An 18,656-nucleotide genomic window follows, 5' to 3' on the forward strand; every position below is an offset into this window, starting at 1 on the left:
ATGCGTGGAGAGAGACCCACAGGGAGAACAGATGGGGAAGAAAGAGTGGCCAGAGCCCGGGGGTCAGGGGGCGTGACATCTCAGGGCCTCCCAGGGACTCTGGCCTCACTTCCTCAACCCTCCCTGGCTGCTGGGGACCGGCTCACCACTCCGTACAGGACCCTCCCAAAGAATGGGGGTGGCGGGGGCAGTTAGGACTTCCTGGAGGCAGCAGCTGGGCGCCAGAGGGGCTAGAGGAAGTGTGAGCAGACTTGGGGCAGGGTCGGGGGCTGCCAAAAGAGATGACCAAGGAAGCCAACTGGGGGCCAATGCAGAGGACCCCGGCTGGAGAGAGGGGTGGCCAGCTGACCATGACAGCTCTTCTGCAGGAAGTCAGGCTCAGGCTGGGCCAGGAGGATCAACAGGACTGCAAGGTAGACGGGCCCCAGAGGCTGATGGGTCTTGAGTGGGCAGCAGGCTGGGACCATCCCATGGTGGACATGGCAACAAGGTGGGGTTGAGAAGGTGTGCGAAACAGGCCCCCGACTTCGAAGTACTTCCCCACCTGTACAACGGTTTGCCTCAGGCCAGCCCGGGACCACAGGCCAGCATGGTAGAGGCCGGGCAGCACAAGGCTGCCACCTGGTGGCAGCTCCTCCTAACGACACAGCCTCGGTGCCTCCAGCCAGCGGCCCGGGGAGACCTCAGGCTGTGGGCAGCCACAGGCCAGCCCCACCTCTCCCACTCTCCAGGACCACAATGACAGGGTGCGGGCGGGGGTGCTGGGGGGGAACAGGCCAGAGCTGGACTCCGCCTAGAAACAAGGCCCACAGAGGAACTCATCAAGCCCCTCACCAGGGATGGGGACTGAGGTACCCCGATGGGACTCAGGTGCCCAGTATGGATCTCAGATGGCCAGGATGGGGATTGAGGCACCCCAATGGGGTGCAGGTGCCCGGGATGGGGCTCAGGTGGGGAAGGAGGTCAGGTGCCCAGGATGGGGGTCAGTTGCCCCAGTGGGACTCAGGTACACAGGATGGATCGCAGGTGGCCAGGATGGGCAGTCAGGTACCCCAGTGGGGGTCGGGTGCCCAAAATGGGGCTCAGGTGGGAAAGGGGTTAGGTGCCCAGGATGGGGGTCGATTGCCCCAAGGGGATTATGGTGCCTGAAAGGGGTTCAAGTTCCGGGGATGGGGCTGAGGTACCCCCCATGGGACTGGGGTGCCTGGGATGAGGGTCAGGTGCCCCAGTGGGACTCAGCTAGGTACCCACGATGGATCTCAAGTGACCAGAACGGAGGCCTGAGTGCCAGAATAGGTTTCCTGGGATGGGGGATCAGGTTCATCAGTGATTCCACAAGAGGCTGATGGGGGAGAGGCAGGGTGGGCACAGGGAGCCTCAGGCTGCAGAAAGCTCCAGACCCGTACACTACAGCCTGGGGTTCCTTAAGAAACACCCCCAAAATAGTGGTGTGAGTGTGGTGAGGCAGAGAGCATGGCCCTTAGGGGCCCCAGGCTGAAGGCATTATGGACAGGGGAGCCCTGAGCAGGAGCTTTGCTGGATGAATAGGAGTTCTCCCTAGGCTCAAAAACAATGACTGGCAGGGTCTTTTTCCAGGCAGGTAGGAGTAGTTCTCCCCCATCTCTTTGTCTCCTTTGTGGGATTCCTCACGGGACCCTCTGGACACCTGAGGATGGGACCAAATGGTCACAGGTGGGAGAACTAAGGCCCACATGGAGCCCAGGTCTGCTGCCCACCACCCACCTGTGAGCCAGAGCGCTGGGTCTGGCCCACTGTGGAGCTGGGTACCAGCTACAGAACCACTGGCTGCCTTTATTGTCCTCAGCCCAGGCATATGGTGCTCCCAGACAGGCCCCCCAGCCCACCCGCCTACCAGGCCTCAGCTTGGGGCTGACGCATCCCCACCAGGAAGGGTGATCAGCACAAGTCACAACGTGGCCAGGGGACCTCAGAGTTCTGCGTGCTGCTGCCGGGGCCCCTCTGGCTTCCAGCCGGTATCCTGGGCGGTCTTGTCCGGGGGCAGGGCTGAGGCGGCTTCTGGAAGGCCGGGCAGGCCCCGCACAAGCTCTTTGGTGGCAGGAGAATCAGCAGGGCGTTCCAAGCACTGGGAGGGGCCCTGTCTCTTGTCCTTCCCACAGGGCCGCTGGAAATGCTGCCTTCCCGACCTGTACATCTAGAAACGAGGGGTAGGAGATGAGAAGTGTGGGGTGGGGAGCCCGTCCCGCCCCCACCCCACCCCGCCCCGCCCCCGCCCCCACCCCGCTGTGCCTGTGCCTCTAACCTGCCCAGCCCCCACCCCCAGCCTGCAGGCCCTGCCGACTCCCTACCTGGGGGAAAGGGGTGTCCCAGCCAGGAGACGCCAAGACCAGAGGGATTCTCAGGCCATACCCACACCTCCCTCGGGGGGCTTGTAAAGTCAGAATCGTCCTGTGGTCTCTCAGCTTCTGTGCCTGAGCCCCCAACAAGCTGGGGTTAAACAGGCCATCCCTCCCCGCTCAGGTCCTGTCGCTGGCCCTGTCGCTGGCCCTACGCCCAGTGGCCACTGGGTCACCTCCGTCGTCAGCCCTCTTTCTTTGTCTCTGCCATTACCTCTGCCTGGGATGCTCTACCCCGGGCTGGGGCCGTGGAGAGGCCGTCTCTGATCCACACCCCCCAGCTTTGGTAGCACCTCGCAGTTCATTCTCCATCTCTGACACTGATCTTGGCCTTCGGGGTCAGGCCCAGAGCAAGTGCCCACTGACTCAAGCGCTGCAGCCCGTTCCCATCTTAAAGAAATGAGAAACTGAGGCTGGGAGATGGACGTGCCTGGGACGAGACCACACAGCCTGTGACGGCAAAGCCAGGCCCGGCCACTGTTGTGCGCTGACTGCACTGAGGGCCTCACCGACCGACAGTCTTCCTAACTCTCTGGCCTGCTGACCCCACCCCCCAACTCAAGGAGCCCCTGAAGATGTGTGGAGGGCTGCCCTACCATCTCAGGTTCCTTGTTTCAAAGACCGTCTCCTCGTCGCTGTCCAGCGATGCCATCTCAGTCAGGTCCTCGGTGTTGGCCAGGAGCCCGTACCTCCTCCGCTGCGGCTTTTTCAATCTGGAAGCAGACCCAGGCTCGCTCAGCGGCCCTCTCATGGCCCTTCGGTGGAGCTGCTGACACTCTGCCCTGCTTCCCACCTTCTCCGATAATGCTCGTCTGCTCGACTCCTAGAGTCTTGCTGTGAACTTTCCGGCTCCAACTGTGTTTCTTCTCATAATGGTCACAATCATTATCAGTTGCTGTGGACATCTCCCTTGGCAGGCCCCCAGGGCGTAGGCCCTTGGGCGAGGACCCCTGGGAGGGGGGCGCCGTAATTCCATTTTACTAATGAGACGACTGAGCCTTAGAGAGAGTTTGCTAAAGACATCAAGTGGAAGGCTGTCACGGGCAAAAGCCCCGGCTCCTGACCACCACCAGGGAAAGCATGGGACCCTCTGTGGTGGATGTGGCACGTATTCAGATGGGAGACGAACATTGTGTACCCACAGCAGTGTCAATGCAAGACAGAAAAGGCCCCTTCAGAGGATCTGGATATGATCAGCTCTGCGTGACAAAGGCCCTCTGGAGATCAGCCCCAGAGAGGAAGCCAAACGGAGAGGACAGGGACCTGAGGAGGGGGTCACGGGCCTGCAGGAGGCAGGGCGTACGCCGCGGGGAAGGCAAGGGGGTCCTCAACTCTTGGGGAGAGCGTGGGCAGAACCTAAACACTGACGATCACGGCCAGCTCTGGGCTGAAGAAGCAGGAGGAGCAACGTGCGGGGGCAGGCTCCCGCCCGGCCCTGGTCAGGCTGTGGGCGTTAACTACAAGGAAGGATGCAGCCAGGCCCGCGTGGCAGATGCAAGTTGGGTTAGTGGGCGCTGCGCTCGTCGTCGCCGGGCTGGGGGAGCCGCAGAGGGTCCCGGGAATTCCCGGTGCCCTCATCATCCCGCAACCTCTAGTCTCGGTGGCTGCGTCTAGAAAACCGACCCCAACATCCCGAAGGAGCGGTGCGTCACGTGATTGCCTGACCCCACCCACTCACCCACCCACGTCCCCACCCACTCACGTGACGATGGCGCACCGCGCTGGAGAGGCGGGGCTCTCGCGCCGCAACACTTGGGGCGCGAGGCGCGCGCGGATTGGCCGCGCCAGGGCGGCGGCGGCGGCGTGCGCCTGACGCACCTGAATGCCCGGATGAGGAAGTAGAGCACGGCCAAGAAGATGAGGCCCGTGACCACGTAGAGGGAACGCAGAAGCGGCGAGTCCGGCGAGCCCAGCGGCCAAGGGTGTGTGCTGTTGTGCGGCGCCCCCGGCTGGCTCCCGTTCGTCACGGCGGGCTGCGGCAAGAGCGTGGCCTGCGTGCGGCGCAGCGACGGGGGCGCGGCACCCTCGGCTCCGCACAGCAGCGCCGGCAGCAGCAGCGCCGGCAGCAGCAGGAGCCGCGGCGGCAGCACACGCGGCCCCATAGCCCGGCGGAAGCGGTAGCCGCGCCCCGCCCCCGCGAGGAGCAGTCACTCACTGGCGCGGGGGCGGGGCCAGCCAATGGCCCGCGGGGGCGGGGCCTGGCTCCCGGAAACGCCCTGCCCGCCCCCGCCCCCGGCCGCTCACCTCGCCTCACCCGAGCCGGGGAGGTACCCCGCGCCCCACCGGCTCCGCGCGCATCCCGCCCCCGAAGGCTCGGAGCCGCAGTTGTGTGTCCCCGGCCCAGAGCGTGAGCACCGCGGCCGCCCCGCAGGGGGGCTATGATAAGGGACAGGCGCGACCGTGCTCTGCGGGCCTCCCTTCCATCTGGGCCCTGTAACTCTCGCGTCCCCGCCCCCAGTCGCCCTGGGCTTCGGTGACACCAGCAGTGGCCCGCTGTCCCTGGCCCTCCCGGAGAGGAGACCTGTCCCGGCTGTGAGCCTGGGCATCCCGCCTTTGGCAAGAGCCAGGAGGGACCAGACACACCCCGTGGGAGAAGGGGGGGGGTACCGGTGACCCGGACCTCACCCGGTCGCACCCTGCTGGGAGTTGAGGTAATCCGCCCAGAGCCCAAGGCAGCTGGAACTGGGGCTCAGCCCCAACGTTCTGTACCCCAAGACCAAGGCTGGAGGCAAACAGCCTGGCAAGGCAGGCCGGCTCCGGGGGCGGCCAAGCTGAAGGTGCCTGGGGTTACTCTGACAAGGCCTCCGCCTAGCCCTGGGGGACGCGCCGCCAAGGGACCACCTCCTCCACCTCCTCCTTGGCTCCCTCGGCGGCCCCGAGAGAACTGCCCCGGGGGGCAATGAACTGCTGCGTGGCCTACGGGTCTGGATCCAGCTCGTGGCCAGAACGAAGGCCCCAAGAGGAGGCTCTCTCTAGTGGACTCCCCGCCACAGCCCCTCCGGCCGGGCCTCAGCCTGAAGCTCAGTGTCCGCCCTCCACGACGCACCCCAAACCAGACTCAGATTTGTGGGTGGACACACCATCCCTTTATTCAAATGCACCTTCCACATTTGTCTTGTCACATCGCGAGTGAGGGCTGGCCGCCGTGCCAGCGCCACACGCCCATCCTCCTGGAGCACCTTGAAGCCCCGCACCCCAACCTCGCCAGTGAAGCACCTGCTGGAAAGACGGGAGAGGTGAGAGGGGGACACGAGGGCTGCTCCAGCAGGAGATGAAGACGCTGCCCCCGACAGGGGTCACACAGCCAGGACGGGGGAGAACCCACCGCAAGGGCCAGGGCCACAGGGCCACGTGTCTCCCACCCCGAGAAGCACTTACAGGTGACGGGCTGCAAGGGCAGGCAGCTGTGCCGCTGGCTCTTGCTCCCAGGTGAAGTTCCTCCTGGGGCAGTGACCCCAGGTCACTGTTGCTCTCGGGTCACCCTTCCGGGTCGCACTGGCTTCCATTCAACCTGCCAAAGCAAAGGAGTGTTAACCCTGACACCCTGGCTGAGCTCACAGCCGCCCCTCCCCGACTCCCCCGAAACCATCCACAGCTCCTAGGAGGGTGTCAAGCTAGTCATCGGGGCCAACCCAAGAGGCCCCTCCACGGGCCAGCGTGCCCAGGGCGGGCCTGCGCCTTTCAGATGGGCCAGGCCACTTTGTACTCTTAAGCAGAGCCAGCTACCCACTTGGGATGGAGCTGCTTAGAAATCGGCGCGGGCTCTGAGAAAAAACTCATGGCAGCAACAGACATCAGAGAGAGCTAGTTAGGAGTGTGACTCAAAGAGGTCTGGAAAAGACAGTCAATTGATGAACAAAAAATTCCAAAAGGCGGGGCGTTTGGTGGTCTCCAATCCTGCTCAACTGCCCGGGCCGCTCGCCTGGCTGCAGGCGGGGAAGGGCAAACGGCCGGGGTCTGCCTTTAGTTCTAGCTTGATTTTTTTTTTTTTTTTTTTTAAAAAAGGAAAAAGAAAAATCGAAAAGCAAAAAAGTCAAAGGAACATTCCCCGGGTACACGACTTTACTTTCAAATGAGCTCTCAACAAGAGGAGGGATGCGGACGAGCAAAAGGAGTTACCTCGAATTACAGGACTATCTCCACATATGAGCTAGCCCAGGGAGCAGCTTGCGTCTCAGAGGTTTCTGTTGGGCGCACAACACTTCTGTCCTCCGAGGGGCTGCAGCTTCCATAGGCTAGCAGAGAACGCTCAGAACTTGTAAAGCAACAGCAGAGCTAGCTAATGAGCCGGTCAGTCTGTGGTCACCCGGGGACCCTGCCTGTGTCTGCTCTCTGGCCTGCTTCTAGACTAAGGGGTTCAGGGTCAGCGTCGGGCGCCCGCGTGTCCACCGTCCCTGCTAGGCTGCCCGCCCATCGAGCCTTCCGGCTGCCATGGCCAGAAGCGCCCCGGGGCTGCCCTGCGGTCCGAGAGCCCGCTCCCGTCACCCACCTGCTCGCCTAACTGGGGCCGGTGGCCGTCGGCTGTCATAGGGGCCCAGCCAGCGTCACTGACCCTGCCTTTCTCCTCTAGCTGTGGCAGCCTTGGGCGGGACTGCGGACCTAGTCCTCTAGCTGCCCTCTCTGCTCAGGTCTGCCTGCCTCGAGCCCCTGCAGGGCGCGTGTGGTGCAATCAAAGGGAGATGGTCAGAGCGAGGTTCATTCAGATGGTCTTTTAATCGGCTTCGTGAAGCCAAAGAAAACTGCGTACAAGAATTCCTTCACCACTTCAGATACAACATTGACGGGATATGCGTACGTCTTCCGGCAAAAAAGGACAATATAAATACACATTTTCAAGAACCTCTCGGGGATGTCTGCAAGTCTACTGTGGGTCCCACAGGACAGGTGGGCGCCCGGGCCGGGCCAGGGCAGCCCGGGTGCTCTGCTGCCACCCGCACGGTTCTACCACGCTACACTCAGAAACGTGACACCGAGTTGGAAAAAAGCTACAACTTGCTCAGCTTCCGACAAAGAGCAGATTCAGAGTCTGTTCTATCTCAAAGAGAAGTGACTCGGGGCACCCAACTTCACGGGGCTGACCCCACTGAAAAGAAAAAGAAAAAAAGCAACACAACCGAAAACAAAAAACAAAAGTCTCACAACCCCTGGTGATTTTCTAAAAAAAAAAAACTCTTGGCTCACGGTAAAAAGGTAAAAGTAAAACTGGAAGGGCTCTTCAAAACGTTTTTAAGACTCTTAAAAACGGACAGCGCTTCCTTAAAAAGCAAAGTGTAGTAACGAGGCCATCTGAGGGCCAGAAGCAGTCAGGCTGTGTTTGACAAGATCAGAACCAATAAGACTACAAAAGTGGGTACAAGGAGGTGTGATCACTACACATTAACGATTCAGCGGAGCTCCCAAAATCTTTAAATATACGGCCATTGGAAGGACGATCTCGAGCAGGAAGGATTTTTACTCGTTGTGTGTAGCTGAGAACAAGAAGCAGGCACAGTGTAAAGGCGCTGAAGCACGCGACGAGAGGCAGCATTCCACTCCCGGCCCAAACCTGGGGGCTCAGCCCTGGGGGCTCGGGAGCGACCAACCCCCCCCATGGCCGAGGGTGGCGGGCACGGCCGACATGCACGGATGCGGCCTGCTCTGCTCGGTGGGCCCTCGCTCTCCCTTTTCTCCTTGGTCAGCCTGGTTTTGCCTTTACGTTCTGTGGCAGAAGTGGCTGCTGGCACCGAGACCCATGAGGGCAGTCTCGTCCCTTACGGGGCAAACATAGTGACCGGGTCTGAGCACAGCCCAGAGGGCACCGAGGCTCACTGAGCTCCCACCACAGGCCCTTGGAGCGCCGCTTACCGTAACTGTCGTAGCTGTCTCTGTAGGACCCGCCCGAGCTTCGGTCACCGCAGCTGCCACCCTGACTCCGGCTGCAGGAAGGACACAGGTGAGCGCCGGGGGCCACCTCAGGGGACTCTCACCGGTCCCCGTGCCAACGTCCCCACAGAGCCTCCCAGGCCCCCCTGCGCAGGACCACCGCCTGTACCTGCTGTAGTAGTCTCTGGAGCCTCCATAGCCCCCACTCCTGGACTCGAACCGGCTCCCCCCGTAGCCGCGGTCCCCTCCTCCTACAGACGGGACGGGAAGGAGAAGTGAGTGTCAGCTCCTGCAGCAATGCCCCCACCTTGTCCCTGCAAGTGGCACTCACCTCTGGAGAACCCACGGCCCCGGCCTCGGCCCCCGCGGAAGAAGCCCCGGCCCCCGGCAGAGCCACCTCGGTACCCGCGGGATCGGTTATCAGACGACTTGCCAGCCTGGTCGACCCGGATCTGCCGCCCATCCACAGACTGGAGACCAGAAGTGGACACGGTTAGCCTCTGCACCTCCCGCCCTCAGTCTGCAGCCCGGACCCACTGGACCCCAGAGCAGCCGGCCCTCACCTTCCCGTTCATGGCCATCATGGCGTCCTTGGCATCATCGATGTTCTCAAAGGTGACAAACCCAAAGCCCCTCGATCGCTGGGTCTCCCTGTCCTTCACGACCACCACTGTGCAGGGGAGAGGTCCGTGGTCAGCACCCAGCCCTCCCCGTGAGCAACCCCACTCAGCCACCAGTCTGGCACCAGCCTCACCTTCTGAGATCTGTCCATATTTTGAGAAGACCTGCTCCAGTGACTGCTCGTTGGTGTCAAAACTCAGCCCTCCGACGAAAAGCTTGCCCTCATCTGATGCCATGGCGGCCTATGACAAACATCATCAAAAGCCTCAGAGGTCCTGCAGGGGCTTCGAGACTCAACGCCCACCCCCCACTTTACTTTATACAAATAACATATGTTTCGGGGGGAAGCGCTGGGAAACTATTTTTCTTCCCTTTAACCATCCCAAGCCCACACCCAGGACTTAATTCAAACAAACCCTTAATTTCTTTATCACTTTGGGTCCCTGGCCGCTTTTCTATGTTTGGGCCAACTCCGCTCCCCAGACTGGGGGCTCCCTGAAAGCTGGGGCCACACCGCGGTTCTGCAGTACTCCTCAGTGCTGCCTGGCTGTGGGGGTCCAAAACTCCAGCCAGGGGACGCCCTCACGGGACGTTTAGGGCTGTACCCTGAAGGCAGGCATCAGCCACCATCGTCACGGGCTGAGTGCACCTTGGTTTCTGCCCGTTGCAAACAGCGGAGGACTAACTCCTAACCCGACCGTCGTGGGGCGGGCGGAGTGGCAACGTGCTTGGTCCACTGCAGGGCGCTGTGCAGGCGGGACGGGGACTCTGCGCCGGGATATCAAAGCGGGACGGTGCTTATACCGACCCTTTACAGGCTGGTAGCCTCCGCTGAATGGCTCCGAAACACTGGCCAGAAGGCGCCCTGCAGCCACGCAACTAGGACCCAAACTTGGGGCGTTGGGGGTGGCACCGGGGCTGTGTCGCCCTCGCACTACTCCAACGGGAAATCGGGGAGGAGCCCCAGCCCGGCCCCACCCACGCGCGCATGCGCCCCGCGCCACTCCATCCGGGCACTCGGCGCTCCCGCCATTTCGCTGGGCGCAGCTTCGCGCTCGCGGCCGCCATTTTGCGGCGGTGTCCCGCTCGCGAATACCCTGGCCCACGGGGGATGCCCTCCGACCGCGGTTCGGCCCGGTCTCCGCTGCCCCTCGCCGCCGGCGGGGCGGACTACACCCCGGGCCCGCCCCGGCACCGCCCCCGCCCAGGGGCGTGCCGCCGCCGCCCCGCCTCCTCCGGCCGGCCACAGGCCGCCCGCCGCCCCGGGCCCGTGGAGCCGGTGCCGCCAGGGCCCTCACCACTGAGTCGGGCAGGTCCCTGGCGCAAGCGGGAAGACGGCACAGCAAAACGACCCGAGCCTCCTAACGCGCGAAGTGACTGGGGGGGCGCCCTGCGCCCGCCTTATGTACTTCGTCGCAAGGCCCCGCCCCCGAGCCCGCCCCTCCGCCCCGTGCCGGCCAATCCGAAGCCCTGGAGGCCGTGGCTGTGCCTCATATTCATGAGCTGGGGGCCGGGCCTGTACCGGCCCCGCCCCCTCCCGCGAGCGGGCGCGGGACACAGTGAACAGCGGGGACGCGCATGGTCCGCAGTCCCCCGCCCGCGCGCGGGAGGCGGGGCCAGTGCGCGGCGGGGCGGAGCTGACCCACTTCCGCGCGCCCGGCCCCCCCACCCCCACCCCCCCGGCCTGTGGCGGAGAACAAAGGGGTTCGGGCGGCTTCTGCCAGTGGCCCAAGCCTCCTGAGAACCTTCTGGGGGTCGCTGGAACCCAGACCTTTGCGGTGCTCCCGCAGTCGGCGACTTACCGACCTCACCCAGGTCCCCACACCCACCCGAGATTCAGTTCTCGGACACCCCAACTTCATGTGAACCCCGATATCAGTCCTTATGTACTTGCCAACATAACCGACACCCCAGAACTCTCAGAACCCCAACGCTCCACTTCGTGTGATCCGCCCCAAGGCCCGCCCAAACCCTAAAACTGAGGCAACTCCATTTATGTGGACCCCAATATTCTCCACGATCCCAATTCTTCCTGCTTCCCAACTTTGGGTCACCCCAACTTCACCCAACCCACTTTGCCTACGAATCCCAACCTGCAACCACACCTAACTCCCACCCCAATCCGGACTTCACCCAGTGTGGTGCAGCACCCACACCCCACAGTCACCTGGCCAGACACTTTTTACACCCCAGCTTTAGACCTCAGTCTGACCTCGACGTGGGCTCTCAAACCCACCATTGTGCCCAACTCTCGAGTCTCCACTGCACCCCAAAATTCAGCTCAGCCCCCCGTCTCCCTTTCACCGCTGTGCTCCAGCCGCCCACCAGCACACTGTTCTGCACACCCAGAACCCTCTTGGCTCCTCCCCCTGCATCTTTTTTCTGTCTGGCGGTCCCGAGACCTCTGCTATCAGAAGAACCAGATTTGCAGAGATCTTCACCCGCAAGGCTGTTCCTGGGAGCCCCTCTTGTGGTCACCCCTTTCCCCCTGCCCAGGCCTTGGCTCACGTTACCTTCTGTGGCCCTGGACCCTTCCATGGGTGGAAGAAGCTAGTGCAGACCCCTGCCTGCCCAGACCAGAGGCCCAAGCTATACCCCTGCCCCAGAAAGTCTTGAAAGGGCATACCTTCTGCATAAAAGTTAGGGGGAATTTGAGGGACTTCCCTGGCTGTACAGTGGTTAAGACTCCGTGCTTCCAATACAGGGGGCGTGGGTTCGATCCCTGGTTGGGGAACTAGGACTCCGCATGCCGCACGGCGCGGCCAAAAAAGTTAGGGCGATTTGACAACAGAGACCCCTGCTTTGCTGCCTGCCCCAGGAAAGTTCCAGCCCCACTCCAGGCCCCAGACTCATGGCAGCCGTGTCCGCACCTCGTCCCCCCACGCCACAGCCCCCCCATACAACTCCCTGTCAGCCGCAGCCCGCTGCTGCGTCAGCCACTCACGCAGGGCGGTTACTAAAAGGAGCAGAGAGAATCAGCACTCAGCTCTCACCCTCCCGCCGGGGCCCATGGAGGGGACCTGGGGCCAGGCATGCCCAGCCCAGGAGTAGTCCACCCCCTTCTGATCTGCTCCCCCAGCAAAGTCAGGTCGGCGGCTCCTGACCCCAGACCAGGCGAAGGGGTCCTTGCAGTCACCGGGGCCCCTCATCACTCTTTGCCGCCCCCCCGCCCCCGCCCTCACTGTTCTGTGGTTCCTAGTCTGCCTTCTCCTGGTTTTGTGAAGTTCCCTGGTTCATTCATTCATTCCACCAGCAGTTATCAAGCGTGTACTTACTACGAGCCTGTTGCTGGGTACGGGGCTCCATGCGTACCCACGACTGTCCTGGGTTCCCATCACGGTGTGGACCTTTACCTATGGATACCTGTTCCCAGGTGCGCCTGTACCGGACATTGTGTGGGAACTGTGTGCTTGCGTCTCAGGTGTGTTACCTGTCTGCGCACCTGTGTTTCTGCGGCTACCGACGTCGGCGTGTCCCTGTGACTCGGTGTGTACCTAGGACCTTGTGAACCCGTGAGGGGCGAGATGGGGGGGGTGGTCTCAGGGGGCTGGCACCACCTTCCTCCCTGCCTCGGCCGCGACTCCACGCTCTCCCCGCGGACACAAGGGGGAGCTACGGCCTCGCTGTCAGCCTGGCCGGGGGCTCCCGGTCCCGCCCCGCCGTCCGGCCGACGGCCGCGAGCACCAGCGTGGGAGGGGGTTCCCGTCCCGCCCTCAGGCCCGAGCGCTGGGGGTGGTCGGCGAGGAGGGGACTTAAAATAGCCGCGGGCGGGGGCGCGGCTGCTATTCACGGCCGGGACGCGCGGTGCTCACCGCCTGCCCGGCGGGACGGGGCTTAGGCCGGAGGTCCCTGTCTGCACACTCACAAGACGCCCCTCCCCGGCCGCCCGCCGAAGACCACCCCCGGGGCTGCGCCGGCGTTGCCACGGAGACGGGGGCGGGGCCTCCTTGCTCCCGCACTGCCCCCTCTGTCCTCCCCGCGGGGTCGGGCCCGCCGGACGTCGGGTCTTCCCCCGACCCCGGCTAATGACCGGGCGGGAGGCAGTAATGAGCGTCTGGGCTCGGGTCGGGCGTGGACGGGATGAAAGGCGCGTGGTGGGGGGGGGACCCCTGGGCCGCGTAATTACTGGTCCCTCCCGGCTGGCCAGGCGGGGGCCGGGACGGTGCACCTGGAGGCCGCCCGGCGCGGGCGCGGAAGGGGACCGTCCTGGCAGAGACTCCAGCCCGCCCGCCTGGCCCAGATCCCCGGGGCTCAGAGCCAGGGAGGGGGAAGCGGGGACTGGATGTGTGTGTACGTTGCCAGGTGTGGTGCACATGTGTGCCCGTGGGCAGGGGACTCGCGGGTACAGAGGTGGAGAAACAAGGTTTCTGGGGACCATGCCTGTGTGAACATGAAAATGGGGCCGTGTGCCTGTGCACATGGCTGTGGAAGTGTGTGCATAGAACTCACACGTGTGTGTGTGTGTGCAAACTGGCATGGAGGTGTGTGTGTGCGTGTGCACACATGGAAACATGTTTGCATGGTCATGTCTTATGTGCAAGAACACAAGGGGTTGTTCGTGGGCCCCAAAGCATGTGCATAACCAGGAGGTGGGATCAGCCGGGGACAGCGCTGCTGCGTGTGCATGACGCGGGGGAACCGGGACTCACAGATCATATGCGCCCATGGCTGGTGGCGTGACTCATGCCCCTGGGGTGGGAACATGCCACGCGCTGTCAGCGGCCGCCCCGCCGGGGTCTCTAGGGCAGAGGAGAGCTACAGGAGGCCAGAAGCCAGGAGGAAGGGTTTAACTTTAACTGACTCCCCCCATCCCCCCCCACCCCATTTCCCACCTGCATGAGTAGGTGGGGACATCTGAGATCCCTAGGAGGCCCCAGGTGGCTGCCAACTGTGAATTGGCAGGAGATTCAGCTGCCTGCGCCCTGGCCTCAGTTTACCTCCTGTTCCTAGGAGGGGTCTTCCTGGCGGAGGGGGACGTGTGAGGGGGCACCTGCGTGGAGCTCCCTGTGACTCATGGCCCAGGAATGTGGAAGCTGCCACTCTTCTGCTCCTGCCCCAGCCCCCATCCCAGAAGTGCAAAGGCCAGGCAGCGCATGGGCCGTGCTGGTGACCGCAGTCCCCACCAACGGCAGGCACACGGGCTGTGGAATGGGACCCCGGGGACACCCGGAGGCCCACACCAATAACATGCATTCATGCAGAGGACATACATCAGGTGTGTGTGAAACGCCAGGGCCTGTGCATGCGCAGAGACCCCTGTGTGCTCGTGGAAACCCCAAGGCTTGCCTCGGTGGAGGCTGGGGATGCAACCCCCTGGGTTTCCGAGACGGGGGGAGGGCTGAGGTTCACAGCCCCGCCCCAGGGGTGGGAGGAGCTGACCCCCACTGATGCCCTGTCCGCTCCCTTGACCTTGGCCCCACGTACAGGCTCCCTGCAGGCACACAGAGGGGCCGAAGCACCCCTGACTGGGGCTGTGGCATCTCCATGGCAACACTGGAGTGGCAGCCATGGAGAGCACACCCCCCTGGGGCAGCTGCCAGGGGCTCAGGGAAGACACCTGTGTGTGTCCAGGCGGCCGCACACAGCAGCCCCACATCCTGGCCCCCACACCCAAGCAGGCGGACACAGGTGCCCATGGACCTCGTCCAGCCTTCGATCACCATCCCACCCTGGAGGATCAGCGACGGCCCGGTGCCCAGCTGTGCAGGTAGGCGGTGTCCGGGCTCCTGTCTGAGCCTAGGGTGCATCATCTGAGAAGTGGGCACAGCAGCAGCATCTCCTGGGGTCAGCGGGTGTGATGGAAGGGCAGCCGGTGACAAAAACACACCACGGAGGGGCTCCCAGTTCTCTGCTGTTCTCTTCTTTCTCCGTGTCTCAGGACACTCAGGGAATCGCCGGCCATGCCGGAGGAAGCCCCACTTCTTCTGAGGGCGCACACAGGCCCCTGCACCTGCCCCAGCCCAGTGGCCGGCTCTGCTCGGTGCGTGGGTAGTGTTTGTGGCTGGAGTGTCCGCGGATTTGGGTGCCATCTCAGCTGAGCTGCGTCTCTGAGGGTCTGAGTTTGGGCTGCCTGGTGTGACCTTCAATTTTGAGGGTTTTGTCAGGGAGGTCTTGGCCCAGGGTGAGAGTGGGTTTTGAGGGTCACACAGTTGATTGAGGTTGTGGCCCCCAAAGTGTAGCTTGGGGCGGGTTTGGGGGTGTGAGGGCGGTGTGCATTGGGGTCCCTGTGCTGCAGAGCCGGAGCCTGTCACTCAGGTGGGATCGGCATGTACCCGTTGACTGCGGAGGGTGTGCAGCGCGTGTGTGGGACGGGGAGACGGGTTGGTCTGGGTCTGGTGGCGGTAAGGGGCCCTGCGTGGGCGTCTGGGCTTGTGTTGATTTTCTGCGAGGCCTATGGATAGCGTCTGGGGTGTGGGCCGTGTGCAGGGCAGATGTAGCCAGCTGTCTCGGGCCACCGGCTCCGCCTGCCGGCGGGCGACCTCCTCCCCCCGACCCCGTGGGGCCGGCCCCGCCCACATTCCAGAAGAGTTAGGGGGTGCCCTCCCCAGCCCCCGCCCGCTCCCGACCTCTGACCCCGGCTCAAGCCCACTCCCAGCATCCCGGGCACCGAACGCCGCAGCAGCTGGCCCCAGGGAGGGGCGGCGAGGCGGGGGTGGAGGCTGGAATGTGTGCCGGGGGTGAGGGAGGGTGCCTCCGAGAGGGGGCGGAAGCGGGGGAGGGGCCGGGAGGAGGAGCCGGTGAGACCGAGAGGGGAGGAAGAAAATAGAGAAGAGACCTCCAGGGAGAGATGGAGACCCGGACAGAAATACAGACAGGCCCAGAGATCGAGGAAGGCGGAAAGGGGAAAACAGAAAGACACAGGAAAAGAGAACTCAGAGGGAGCAGGGGGAGGGGCACACGTGGGTGGGGGGAACAGAGGCAGCAGGCCAAGGACAGAGGCCCCTCCGAAGGGCAGTCTCCAGTCGTGGAAGGGCCCCAGGTGACAGCGGCCCCGCCCGCACCTGCGGGCTGGACGCTCTCCCATCCCGAGTGACACCGGCGGCTGCCTGTCCTCTGCCCTCCCAGGTCTGGGCGGCCGTGGGTGGGGCTGGAGTGGAGACTTCTGGGTGGGGCCCCAGCACCCTCGGCCGTAGCTCGGCGACTCCCGTTCCCAAGGTGCCTGGAGAGGAGGGCGTTCCCGCCAGGCGAGGTAGGGGTGGCTGTGCTGGGGCAGCCGCCGGGTCCTGGGGGTGCCGGAGCTGGCCCCAGCGGGGCACCACTCCCTCTCATCTCCCTAGGGGCCTGGCTCCTCCCTGCCTTCCTCCCAAGTCACCCCTCACCGCGTCCTTTGGCATTTCAAAACCGTGCAGCTTGCCCCAATTACCCATTTGGCCGCCTCCAGGGGACTCTGGCCTCCAGCAGAAAGACGTGACCCCAGTGACCTTCTATTGCCCGCCCACAGCTGCCTCATCACCCCCAGAAGCCAGCACCTGGAACCAGGCCTCCGTCCGGACTCCACACCTTGGTAGCCACACCTGTCCACACCGCCAGCCCCAACCCCCATCAGTCTCAGGGCTCTCTGCCCGCCCGGCTAGCCCCAGGGGCTAACCTCGGACCAAAGGTTTGCTCACATCCTCGCCACCCGGCAAAGGCGACCCTGTTTACGCCGACCGCAGCCTGCTGCCTTTTCAGAGTGGACTCCTGGCCACAGCAAAACTGCCCCTCAGCCAGGCAGCAACGAGGACTTCCTGCCGCCATAATCCCCCGCGGGGCCCCAACTGTCCCGGCTCCTGGCTTGTAGGCTTCCAGGTGCACAGGGGCGTCTCCAACTGCTCCCCTTCCCCCAATCTCCGAGCTCCCTGCAGCCCCCTTGCCAACCACCTCACTGTGAACCAGAGGCCACCTTCAGACAATGCCCCATCGGTCCCTTCCCAGGCCTCTCCGAAGCCCAAGCAGAGCGTCCAGACAGCTCCTGGGATGTTCTGGCCTTTGCCCTCTCCACCCGCCCCTCCTCCGTGAGGTTCCCATCTCATCCCCCCCTAAGCCAGACTTGAGGAATCACCCCTTTCGAGTCCTTGCCTTCGCCTTTTGGCTTAGGCCCCCCAAATTGACTTCCCAATTGTTCCCCAAATGCACCCGCTTTCACGTCTTCAGACATTTGCACACGCCATGCCCCACACCTGGGGCACCAGTTCCCTCTTCCTATCCTTGGCAAAATCCTATTCCTTTGGCAGGGCCTCAACCCAAGTGCCCTCCTCCTGCTCCTCGCCCTGCGCTCCCCCCAGCCCGGGGCTCGCGCACACGGTGTCGTGGGGAGGGGGCAACAGGCAATGGCCCGGCTTAGAAGGGGGGGTGCACGTGCGGCGCCCCCGGGTACGCCCCCTCTTCCGTCCCGGAGCTGCCGCAGGCATCAGACCCCTTGGCGCGCATCCCTCCTCCAAACTGCAGACGTGCGGTCGGAGGGGGGCCGCACGCCTCCGCGCCGCGCCGCGCCGCGCCTGCGCACTCAGCCGGGCCACGCCGTAGTCCCACCTCCGGGCGGCAACCCCGCGCGGCTATTGGTGCGTGCGGAAGAGCGAATGATGTGGCCACCAATGAGGCGTCTGGGGGGCGGGGCCTGGTCCGCCTTACGCAAGGACGGGGGCGGGAGGGGCGCCCTCCCCACGGTGACGTCAGGCCCGATTCGCGGCACGTTGCTATGGAAGCCGCGTTTCCATCCCTGCGGGCTTCCGGGGGCCGCCCCCTCCCATTCAACTTTTTCCTCAATGGGGGCAGGGGGCGGTGGAGGGCCGTCCCCGCCCCCTGTGATTCCGCGGCCCCTGCCTACTCTGGGCCTCGGTTTACCTTTCCGTGCTGCCCACGCCCACGTGGCCTGGCCTGCTGCCTCTCCGGTCGCTGCATTCCCTTGGCTGGGCACCTCTCCCCTCTCAGCCCCCGCCTCAGGTGTGTGCGTTTCAGGCCCGCGCAGTGGGACGGGGCCAATGGCCGCAGCACCCAACCGGGGTGGGGTTCTTCTAGGACTCCCGGGCAGGGCTGTGACCCTCGGACCCCAGGGCTGGGCGCCAGGCAGCGCCCTGAGGAGTGAGTTCCCCGACAGTAGACCAAGTGCCTCCTGCCCTGCAGCGTGCAGACACAGCCCCCGTGATTCAGCGGGTGCCACCATCTACTCCCTCCTTCCGCATCTCCCACCCAGCCCTGTAGCGGCCACCTGGGTCACAGCCCTGACCCCCGGGGACCCGGCTGCGTGGGCAGGGGGTTCGACCTGAGCTGTCCCACCCACACTTCCACCCTGCGTTCCTCCGGGCCCTCGGGGACGTTTGCGCCTTTGACCTGAAGGTCTGAAGGGATCAGCCTGACCTGGGTATTCTACCTTCCTGGCGTGGGCGTGCGATGATTTGGGGGTGACTGGGTGGCAGGAGGGACAGAAAGGCCTTAGCAAGCTGCTCCCAGGACACACCTGGGACTGCACCTGTTTCCCTTCCCCATGGGCGGGACTCCTAGAACTGAGGCTTGGGAGGGCAGGGTCTTGGGCTATAAGAATTCAGCCCGGGGATGGTGGTCGTTAATGTAACAATCACCCCAGTGCTCTAGAGCAAGTGGTATTTCTCTTCGGGCCTCGGTTTTCTCATCTACCAAATGGGAGGGTAATTAGTTCTCTTAGGTGGCTGCGTTAAGTGAGGAAATACATGTGAAATGACCTTCAGTGTTGTTATGATTGTGTGTCTTTGCCCAGCCCCAAAGTGGATGAAGGTGGGACTCGCCACCTGGCCCGGCCCTCCGGGAGCTCCAGGTGGGCAGGGGTGGGAGATGCAGACGGGG

At 63.8% G+C, this 18,656-nt stretch overlaps 2 protein-coding genes across 3 annotated transcripts; both read right to left on the minus strand.

The window, feature by feature from the left end:
* Positions 1–1,792: 1,792 nt before the first annotated feature.
* Positions 1,793–4,485, minus strand: FAM174C (family with sequence similarity 174 member C). The gene is made up of 3 exons (XM_059919920.1): positions 4,194–4,485; positions 2,972–3,088; positions 1,793–2,173 (listed from the first exon to the last, which is right to left on the minus strand). Coding segments are annotated over exons 1-3 (402 nt in total). The 5' UTR covers positions 4,478–4,485; the 3' UTR covers positions 1,793–2,172.
* Positions 4,486–5,438: 953 nt separating this feature from the next.
* On the minus strand, positions 5,439–10,260 carry CIRBP (cold inducible RNA binding protein). 2 transcript variants are annotated; one of them, XR_009502579.1, is made up of 8 exons: positions 10,157–10,260; positions 8,992–9,100; positions 8,801–8,907; positions 8,569–8,707; positions 8,407–8,488; positions 8,220–8,290; positions 5,754–5,886; positions 5,439–5,594 (listed from the first exon to the last, which is right to left on the minus strand). XR_009502579.1 is itself a non-coding variant. In XM_059918967.1 (7 exons), exons 2-7 carry the CDS (start codon positions 9,092–9,094, stop codon positions 7,827–7,829), a joined length of 519 nt encoding a protein of 172 aa, XP_059774950.1. In that variant the 5' UTR covers positions 9,095–9,100; positions 10,157–10,260; the 3' UTR covers positions 7,070–7,826. The 2 variants fall into 2 exon arrangements, 1 of the variants encoding a protein (XP_059774950.1); XM_059918967.1 differs by lacking the exons at positions 5,439–5,594; positions 5,754–5,886 and adding an exon at positions 7,070–7,843.
* Positions 10,261–18,656: the final 8,396 nt, after the last annotated feature.

The sequence above is a fragment of the Balaenoptera ricei genome, chromosome 3, assembly GCF_028023285.1.
Source record: "Balaenoptera ricei isolate mBalRic1 chromosome 3, mBalRic1.hap2, whole genome shotgun sequence".
Lineage (NCBI taxonomy): Eukaryota > Metazoa > Chordata > Mammalia > Artiodactyla > Balaenopteridae > Balaenoptera > Balaenoptera ricei.

Excerpts from the sequence above, each read along its gene's own strand:
- CIRBP (XM_059918967.1), bottom strand. The coding sequence starts at position 9,094 with ATGGCATCAGATGAGGGCAAGCTTTTCGTCGGAGGGCTGAGTTTTGAC. Across the intron at positions 8,908-8,991 it reads ATATGGACAGATCTCAGAAG|TGGTGGTCGTGAAGGACAGG; the intron begins GTGAGGCTGGTG and ends TCCCCTGCACAG. Across the intron at positions 8,708-8,800 it reads TGATGGCCATGAACGGGAAG|TCTGTGGATGGGCGGCAGAT; the intron begins GTGAGGGCCGGC and ends TCTGGTCTCCAG.
- FAM174C (XM_059919920.1), bottom strand. The coding sequence starts at position 4,477 with ATGGGGCCGCGTGTGCTGCCGCCGCGGCTCCTGCTGCTGCCGGCGCTG. Across the intron at positions 3,089-4,193 it reads TTCCTCATCCGGGCATTCAG|ATTGAAAAAGCCGCAGCGGA; the intron begins GTGCGTCAGGCG and ends GTCTGCTTCCAG.